At 55.5% G+C, this 9068-nt stretch overlaps 1 protein-coding gene across 14 annotated transcripts; it reads left to right on the top strand.

Annotated features, from left to right (window-relative positions):
* Nucleotides 1-524: 524 nt before the first annotated feature.
* Nucleotides 525-8834, top strand: CD19 (CD19 molecule). 14 transcript variants are annotated; one of them, XR_006694862.3, is made up of 15 exons: nucleotides 525-637; nucleotides 893-1159; nucleotides 1477-1680; nucleotides 1802-2080; nucleotides 4645-4755; nucleotides 5666-5714; nucleotides 6025-6113; nucleotides 6540-6613; nucleotides 6788-6892; nucleotides 6974-7042; nucleotides 7143-7199; nucleotides 7288-7344; nucleotides 8179-8271; nucleotides 8372-8478; nucleotides 8641-8834. XR_006694862.3 is itself a non-coding variant. In XM_005591542.5 (15 exons), exons 1-14 carry the CDS (start codon nucleotides 550-552, stop codon nucleotides 8461-8463), a joined length of 1674 nt encoding a protein of 557 aa, XP_005591599.1. In that variant the 5' UTR covers nucleotides 525-549; the 3' UTR covers nucleotides 8464-8478; nucleotides 8641-8834. The 14 variants fall into 14 exon arrangements, 7 of the variants coding, with proteins under 7 accessions (XP_005591599.1, XP_005591598.1, XP_005591597.1 ...); XR_006694863.3 differs by having other exon boundaries at nucleotides 8176-8271; XR_012428747.1 differs by having other exon boundaries at nucleotides 4631-4755; nucleotides 6540-6653.
* The last annotated feature ends 234 nt before the right edge of the window (nucleotides 8835-9068 follow it).

Raw genomic sequence — 9068 nt, 5'->3', positions numbered from 1 at the left:
TAGAACCCAAAGTCTATTAATGGGTGGATGTGGAGGTAGAGGGAGGACTGGTAAAATGTTTGCTGAACGAATGAATGGGGTGTGTGTGAGTGAAGAGACATGGATTCAGAGCCCGGGGTTCAGAGGAGGAGGGAGAGGGAGAAGGAGGGAGCCCTGAAGGCTGAATCCGCTCAGGCAACAAATATTTATCAGGTGCCTACTATGTACCCAGCACTGTTCTAGGGCACTTGCAATTAGTGGTGAACAACACGGTCTCCACTCCAAGGGGCTCATATTCTTGTGCAGAAAATAGAAATGAACAAGTAAACCCACAAGATCATTTCCCATGGTGGTGAGAGCTGGGATGAAAATAAAACAGCGTGGCAGGGAGGAGGCAAATGTGAGTCTGGAGGGTTCCTGGAGAATGGGGCCTGAGGCGTGACCACCCCCTTCCTCTCTGGGGGGACTGCCTGCCGCCTCCGCAGACACCCATGGTTCAGTGCCCTCCAGGCCCCTGCCTACCCCAGCATCCCCTGCGCGAAGCTGGGTGCCCCGGGGAGTCTGACCACCATGCCACCTCCTTGCCTCCTCTTCTTCCTCCTCTTCCTCACCCCCATGGAAGTCAGGCCCCAGGAACCTCTAGTGGTGAAGGTAGAAGGTATGTCCAAAGGGCAGAAAGGGAAGGGATGGAGGCTGGAAACTTGGGTTGTGGCTGGGTGTCCTTGGCTGAGTAACTTACCCTCTCTGAGCCTCCATTTTCTTATTTGTGAAATTCAGGGAGGGGTTGGAAGGACTCTGCCGGCTCCTCCACTCCCAGTTTTTGGAGTCCTCTGATCTATAACCCGGTGTGAGCAGTGGGGGGGCTTGGAGGTCCCCCCGTCATGCCCACACCTCTCTCCCTCTCTCTCCACAGAGGGAGATAACGCTGTGCTGCAGTGCCTCGAGGGGACCTCAGATGGCCCCACTCAGCAGCTGGTCTGGTGTCGGGACTCCCCGTTTGAACCCTTCTTAAATCTCAGCCTGGGGCTGCCAGGCATGGGAATCCGCATGGGGCCCCTGGGCATCTGGCTTTTAATCTTCAACGTCTCTAACCAGACGGGGGGCTTCTACCTATGCCAGCCGGGGCTCCCCTCTGAGAAGGCCTGGCAGCCTGGCTGGACAGTCAGTGTGGAGGGCAGCGGTGAGGGCCGGGCTGGCCGGGCTAGGGCAGGGGCAGGAGGAGAGAAGGGAGGCCACCATGGACAGAAGAAGTCCGCGGCCACAATGGAGCTGGAGAGAGGGGCTGGAGGGATTGAGGGCGAAACTCGGAGCTAGGTGGGCAGACTCCTGGGGCTTCGTGGCTTCAGCATGAGCTGCTTCCTGTCCCTCCACCTCTCACTGCCTTCTCTCTCTGTCTCTCTCTCTCTGAGTCTTTGTCTCTATTTATCTCTGCCTTTGAGTCTCTCTCTCTCTCCCTCTCCTGGGTGTCTCTGCATTTGGTTCTGGGTCTCTTCCCAGGGGAGCTGTTCCGGTGGAATGTTTCGGACCTAGGTGGCCTGGGCTGTGGCCTGAAGAACAGGTCCTCAGAGGGCCCCAGCTCCCCTTCTGGGAAACTCAACAGCTCCCAACTGTATGTGTGGGCCAAAGACAGACCTGAGATGTGGGAGGGAGAGCCTGTGTGTGGCCCACCGAGGGACAGCCTGAACCAGAGCCTGAGCCAGGGTAAGGTGATGATTGGGGAGATGCCAGGAAGTGGGGGTCCAGAGACGGAGGGGAGGGGAAACTGAAGAGGTGTGAGACCCTGAGGATCAGGCTTTCCTCGTCTTATCTCTCCCTGCCCCAGACCTCACCATGGCCCCGGGCTCCACACTCTGGCTGTCCTGTGGGGTACCCCCTGACTCTGTGTCCAGGGGCCCCCTCTCCTGGACCCATGTGCGCCCCAAGGGGCCTAAGTCCTCATTGTTGAGCCTAGAGCTGAAGGACGATCGCCCAGACAGAGATATGTGGGTAGTGGACACGGGTCTGTTGTTGACCCGGGCCACAGCTCAAGACGCTGGGAAGTATTATTGTCACCGTGGCAACTGGACCAAGTCATTCTACCTGGAGATCACTGCTCGGCCAGGTAGAGTTTCTCTCAACTGGGAGGCATCTGTGTGGGGTGTACTGGCAAGAAGTGAAAGCCAGTCAATCTTAGGTTCCCCCAACCTGAGGGCTACTCCCAGCCTCACCCCAAACCCCAACTTCCACACAGAACATTGACTCCAAGTCTTTTTTTTTTTTTTTGACCGAGTCTTGCTCTGTCGCCTAGGCTGGAGTGCAGTGGTGCCATCTCGTCTTGGCTCACTGCAACCTCCGCCTCCCAGGTTCAAGCGATTCTCCTGCCTCAGCCTCCTGAATAGCTGGGATTACAGGTGCCCACCACCATACCTGGCTAATTTTTTTTTTTTGAGAGGAGTCTTTCACTGTCACCCAGGCTGGAGTGCAATGGTGCAATCTCAGCTCACTGCAACTTTCGCCTTCCAAGTTCAAGTGATTCTCCTGCCTCAGCCTCCCGAGTAGCTGGGATTACAGGCGCTCGCCACCATGCCTGGCTAATTTTTTTGTTTTTTTTTTGTTTTTTTTTTGTTTGAGACGGAGTCTCACTCTGTCCCCCTTGCTGGAGTGCAGTGGCCGGATCTCAGCTCACTGCAAGCTCCGCCTCCCGGGTTCAGGCAATTCTCCTGCCTCAGCCTCCCGAGTAGCTGGGAATACAGGCGCCCGCCACCTCGCCCAGCTAGTTTTTTTGTATTTTTTAGTAGAGACGGGGTTTCACTGTGTTAGCCAGGATGTTCTCGATCTCCTGACCTCGTGATCCGCCCGTCTCGGCCTCCCAAAGTGCTGGGATTACAGGCTTGAGCCACCGCGCCCAGCCTGTATTTTTTTTTTGAGATGGAGTCTTGCTCTGTCGCCCAGGCTAGAGTGCAGTGGTCGGATCTCAGCTCACTGCAAGCTCCGCCTCCTGGGTTTACGCCATTCTCCTGCCTCAGCCTCCCGAGTAGCTGGGACTACAGGCGCCCGCCACCTCGCCCGGCTAGTTTTTTGTATTTTTTAGTAGAGACGGTGTTTCACCGTGTTAGCCAGGATGGTCTCGATCTCCTGACCTCATGATCTGCCCATCTCGGCCTCCTGAAGTGCTGGGATTACAGGCTTGAGCCACTGTGCCCGGCCAATTTTTTGTATTTTTAGTAGAGACGGGGTTTCATTATGTTGGCCAGGTTGGTCTCGAACTCCTGACCTCGTGATCCACCCGTCTCGGCCTCCCAAAGTGCTGGGATTACAGGCATGAGCCACAGGGCAGGGTCAGGCCTAATTTTTGTATTTTTAGTAGAGATGGGGTTTCTCCATGTTGGACCAGGCTGGTCTTGAACTCCTAACTTCAGGTGATCCGCCTGCCTTGGCCTCCCAAAGTACTGGGATTACAGGCGTGAGCCACCACACCTGGCCTAGACTTCAAGTCTTTCTTCCCTCGCTTCCAATACACTACTTTTCTGGGTCTTCACCTACCATTGCTTGTGCCTGCCCACCAGCTTGGGTGGAGTCTTCCTTCCTCTCCAACTCCTCACTCTTGGAGCCCTGGGCCCTCTTCTTATCCCTGTCTGCACGCTTTCCCATTTGACCTTGACTCCCAATGGCTTTTTGGGTCACTATGCCTTGGTGACTCTATTCCAGGCTCCATATTCAGCCGTCCCCTGTGCCATTTGATGTCCTATGGACACCTCAGGCTCAACAGATACAAAATCAAACTCAATGTCTTCCCCAAGTATAGTCTTCTTGGTGGCCCTGTGCAAGCAGAGGGCACCACCACCTGCTCCCTTGCCCAGGCTAAGAACCTGGGCATCCTTCCTTTTCCTCACCCTGTCCAGCAAACTGGTCACAGTGTTCTGCCAGTTCTCTCTCCTTCATACAATCCTATCATGCTATCCTAACCGCAATTTACAAACTCAACCCCAACTTTCACTCAAAACTTGATCCAAGCAATGTGCTGGATCCCAACTGTAACCTTGCAAACTCAACTCTGCCCTTCACTTTGACTGTGACTGTCCTTAATTGCAGCAGGAAACTGATCATTATGCTCTCCTCAATCCACACATTGCCTCTAAATACAGCCATGGTTTGCCTGTGATTTACTCAAAAGACACTGCCCCATGTCATGTGCCAGGCTCTGTGACAATCCCTGACCTCCTGGGACATGACTCCTTAGAGAGAGGAGAGCCTTTCTCACAGTTTGGGACTTTGAGTCTGTCTTTTTTTTTTTCTCTTGAGACAGAGTTTCGCTCTTGTTGCCCAGGCTGGAGTGCAGTGATCTCTGCTCACTGAAATCTCCACTCCCGGGTTCAAGCGATACTCCTGCCTCAGCCTCCCAAGTAGCTGGGATTACAGGCGCCCGCCATCATACCTAGCTAATTTTTTTGTATTTTTAGTAGAGACAGGGTTTCACCATGTTGGCCAGGCTGGTCTCGAACTCCTGACCTCAGGTGATCCACCCGCCTTGGCCTCCCAAAGTGCTGGGATTACAGGCGTGGACCACTGCACCTCGCCAAGTCTGTGTCTTGCCTCTGTGCCCCAGACTTGCGGTTCTTTGAGATCTCGGGATTGGAACGTAAGATGCCAGCCTGGGGTCCTCATCTCATAGCCCCTTCCCCCTAGCACTATGGCACTGGCTGCTGAGGATTGGTGGCTGGAAGGTCCCAGCTGTGACTTTGACTTATCTGATCTTCTGCCTGTGTTCCCTTGTGGGCATTCTTCAACTTCAAAGAGGTGAGTCATGTCCCCAGTGGGTCTGTCCAAACCCTACACCATCTTCCCCAGGATAAGCCGGCTTTGGCCAGTCTGACAACCATCTTTCCTTCCTCCCATCCCTCCCTGCAAGACCCCAGAATCCTGTTCCCCCCAGTCTTCCTCTAGCCTCCCTCAAACTTCCGAAGCCTCTTGCATTTTTTTTTTTTTTTTTTTGAGACAGGGTCTCATTCTGTCACCCCAGCTGGAGTGCAGTGGCACAATCTGAGCTCACTGTAACCTCTGCCTCCCAGGCTCAAGTGATTCTTGGGCCTCAGCCTCCTGAGTTGCTGGGACTACAAGTGTGTGCCACCGCGCCCAGCTGATTTTTTATATTTTTAGTAGAGACAGGGTTTCGCCACATTGCCCACGCTGGTCTTGAACTCCTGAGCTTAGGCAATTCGCTGGCCTCATCTTCCTAAAGTGCTGGGAATATAGGCGTGAGCTACAGCGCCTGGCTCCCTCAAACTTTTTTTTTTTTTTTTTTGAGATGGAGTTTTTGCTCTGTTGCCCATGTTGGAGTGCAATGGCATGATCTCTGCTCACTGCAACCTCCACCTCCTGGGTTCAAGCGATTCTCTTGCCTCAGCCTCCCTAGTAGCTAGGATCACAGGCGCCCACCACCACGTCCGGCTAATTTTTATATTTTTAGTAAAGACGAAGTTTCACCATGTTGGCCAGGCTGGTCTCGAACTCTTGACTTCAAATGATCCGCCCACCTCGGCCTCCCAAAGTGCTGGGGTTACAGGCACTAGCCACCGCGCCCGTCCCCCTTGCAATTTGAACTCCTGTCTTCTCTGTTGAACCAAGTGACCTCCGCAGTACCTGGCCCCACAAATCCTCACCCTGCCAAGCAGCGCCTCCTCTGATCACTCCCTTTAACTCCCACCAGCCCTGGTCCTGAGAAGGAAAAGAAAGCGAATGACTGACCCCACCAGGAGGTAATGCAACCAGTGCACCCCTCGGTAACACCCTCCACCTTCACTTTATGCCTTGCACTTACTGTTTCCTCTGCCCAGGGGTTCTTTGCTCCGTCTCTACTGTTTCAAATACTGCCCAACCTCAAAGCCCAGCTCCAAAGCTACCTCCTCTGTGAAGACCTCCTTGGAAATGATCATCTCAGACTCCTCTATTGGCTGTCCCAGCACAAGTGATCACGTTTAATCTCTGAAGGCCTGGACAGAATCTTGAGTGGGTCCGCCATTCCATTCCAAGTCGGCCCTCACCGTGCACTTGCCCTTCTCCCGCCAGGTTCTTCAAAGTGACGCCTCCCCCAGGAAGCGGGCCCCAGAACCAGTATGGGAACGTGCTATCTCTCCCCACACCCACCTCAGGCCTCGGTAAGAGGCACCGCCCCTCCAGCCTATAGCTCCGCCCCAGATCCAGGGCTCCACCCACACTGTCCTCATCCCTCCAATCCGCTGTGCGCCATGCCTTCTGGAGCTCGGAACTCCGCCACCGGGGAGGGTAGTCCCGCCCATCTATGAGCCCCACCCCTAGAACAATGCCCCGCCTCCAGGGCTCAGAGCCACGCCCCCAGGACCCAGAGCCTGAAGTCCAAATCAGAAGCAGAACCTCGCCCCAGAACTGAAGGCCTTGGCCCTAGATTTAGATCCCGCCCTATGGTTCAAGGCCAGGTGCCTAGACTCAGAGTCCATTCGCAGAGCCCAAAGCATTCTCTCCCCGTGCCCCGCCGCGCGGACCCTTAGCCTTGACCGCCCCCATCTCTTCTGACCCCGTCTTACAACTCCCGCCCCTCTCGCCAGGACGCGCCCAGCGTTGGGCCGCAGGCCTGGGGGGCACCGCCCCGTCTTATGGAAATCCAAGCAGCGACGTCCAGGTGGATGGAGCCGTGGGGTCCCGGAGCCCTCCGGGAGCGGGTGAATGATTGGGGGAGGGAAGGGTCGTTCCCCACATAGAGGGGGTTGGAGAGGTCTGTGGCCCAAATAGTGGACTGGGGCCTGGAGGAGAGGGGGCGTAACTCGGTTCCCCATCCCCATCCCGAAACCCCTAGGCCCAGAAGAAGAGGAAGGGGAGGGCTATGAGGAGCCCGACAGTGAGGAGGGCTCCGAGTTCTATGAGAACGACTCCAACTTTGGGCAGGACCAGCTCTCCCAGGGTAAGGCTGCCCTCCTCCGTGGTCCCCCGCCTCTCTGCGGTGGCCTGTGGACTCCCATGGACACCCCTCCTTCTCCACCAGATGGCAGCGGCTACGAGAACCCTGAGGACGAGCCCCTGGGTCCTGAGGATGAAGACTCTTTCTCTAACGGTAACTTGGGGCCTTTGTGGGACCTCAGAGACTTAGGTGTAATTGCAGCGCTGTGACACCCCTAGAAGGGGTCCCTGGAGTTCTCTCTCTTCTGCCACAGCTGAGTCTTACGAGAACGAGGATGAAGAGCTGACCCAGCCGGTCGCCAGGACAATGGGTGTGTGTGAGGATGGCAACAGTCTAGGGGGGAGGTGGAGGACGCCAGGAGGCCAGGAGGAATAGTAACCTCCCTCTTCCCTTTCCAGACTTCCTGAGCCCCCATGGGTCAGCCTGGGACCCCAGCCGGGAAGCAACTTCCCTGGGTGAGAGATACTTTCGACCAGACTGCCTTACCCAGCTTGGGTGACCTGGCCTGAGCTCTGACACCAGACCCAACTTTGACCTGACCTTGACCCCAAACCCGAACCCAATACTGACCTTGGATTTGACTCCTCTCACCTCAGTACTAAGCCCCATCCCCCATCCTGACCCCCAATATTTACCCCCTCCCTAACTATGAATATCAACACCGATCCTGATCCAGTATCAAGCTGCACTTGACCTCCACCTCACCTCAGCCCCTCAGTGCAGACCTCAACTTGGACCCCAGCTCACTCTGCAGCTTCTTCATGACTCTGACTCCTTCCAGTTTTTTCTTTTTTCTCTTTTTTTTGAATTGGAGTCTCGCTCTGTTGCCCAGGCTGTAGTGCAGTTGCCACCTCTGCCTCCCAGGTTCAAGCGATTCTCATGCCTCAGCCTCCTGAGTAGCTGGGATTACAGATGTTTGCCACCACACCTGGCTAATTTTTGTATCTTCAGTAGAGACAGGGTTTCACCATGTTGGCCAGACTGGTCTCAGACTCCTTACCTCTAATGATCTGCCCGCCTCGGCCTCCCGAAGTGCCGGGATTACAGGTGTGAGCCACCATGCCCAGCCCAGTTCTGTTCGTGACCCCTTCTCTAGCCATAATCTAACCCATATCTAGCCGTGACTCTACAGCTAACCGGGGTCCCAAACCCGATGCTGACCGAATCACCCCTTCCCAGCACAGCATAGGTGATGCCCCTCACCTTCCTCTGCCCCTCATTCTTCCTCCTTACCATAGGCTGTACTTCCCGTGCCCTAGCCTCCAATTCTCCATCCCCCGCCCAAGCAGGGTCCCAGTCCTATGAGGATATGAGAGGGCTCCTGTATGCAGCCCCCCAGCTCCGCACCATTCGGGGCCAGCCTGGACCCAATCATGAGGAAGGTGGGTGCTTCTGCCGCTGTCCCCTGCTGTCCCCTGGGCTGACTTTGCCTCCCAGCCTACTTCCAGTGCCACCCGTGTTCTCCTCCCTGGTCCTATCCAGATGCAGACTCTTACGAGAACATGGATAATCCCGATGGGCCAGACCCAGCCTGGGGAGGAGGCGGCCGCATGGGCACCTGGAGTGCCAGGTGATCCTCAGGTGGCCAGGTGAGCTGGGACTGCCCCTAGGGAAAGGGGGGAGGGAGGGAGATAGGCACGAATGACAGTGGCTGCTGGCTCTCAGGGAGGGAGAGGGAACAGGGCTCCTAGGGCCTGGTGGGCAAGGGGAGGGCTGCTGGACCCCTCCCCATCACTGTTTCTTCTTCATAGCCTGGATCTCTTCAAGTCCCCAAGATCCACACCTGACTCTGAAATCTGAAGACCTCGAGCAGATGATGCCAACCTCTGGAGCAATGTTGCTTAGGATGTGTGCATGTGTGTAAGTGTGTGTGTGTGGGTATACATGCCAGTGACACTTTCAGTCCCTTTTGTATTCCTTAAATAAACTCAATGAGCTCTTCCAATCCTATGAAGTTGTGCCCTTGTGTGGGAAGGGAAGGAAAGGCGTCTTAAATCCCATGGAGGAGGGAGGGCTGCCTTCTGCATACAAAGGGCCTTTTCCCGGTGCGGTGGCCCACACTTGTAATCCCAGCACTTTGGGAGGCCAAGCAGGTGGATCATTTGAGGTCAGGAGTTCGAGACCAACCTGGCCAACCTGGTGAAACCCCGTCTCTACTAAAAATACAAAAATTAGCCAG

Source organism: Macaca fascicularis, chromosome 20 (genome assembly GCF_037993035.2).
Source record: "Macaca fascicularis isolate 582-1 chromosome 20, T2T-MFA8v1.1".
Classification (NCBI taxonomy): domain Eukaryota; kingdom Metazoa; phylum Chordata; class Mammalia; order Primates; family Cercopithecidae; genus Macaca; species Macaca fascicularis.
Note: the sequence above shows the minus strand (reverse complement) of the source record. Positions and strands in the feature narration are given on the sequence as shown.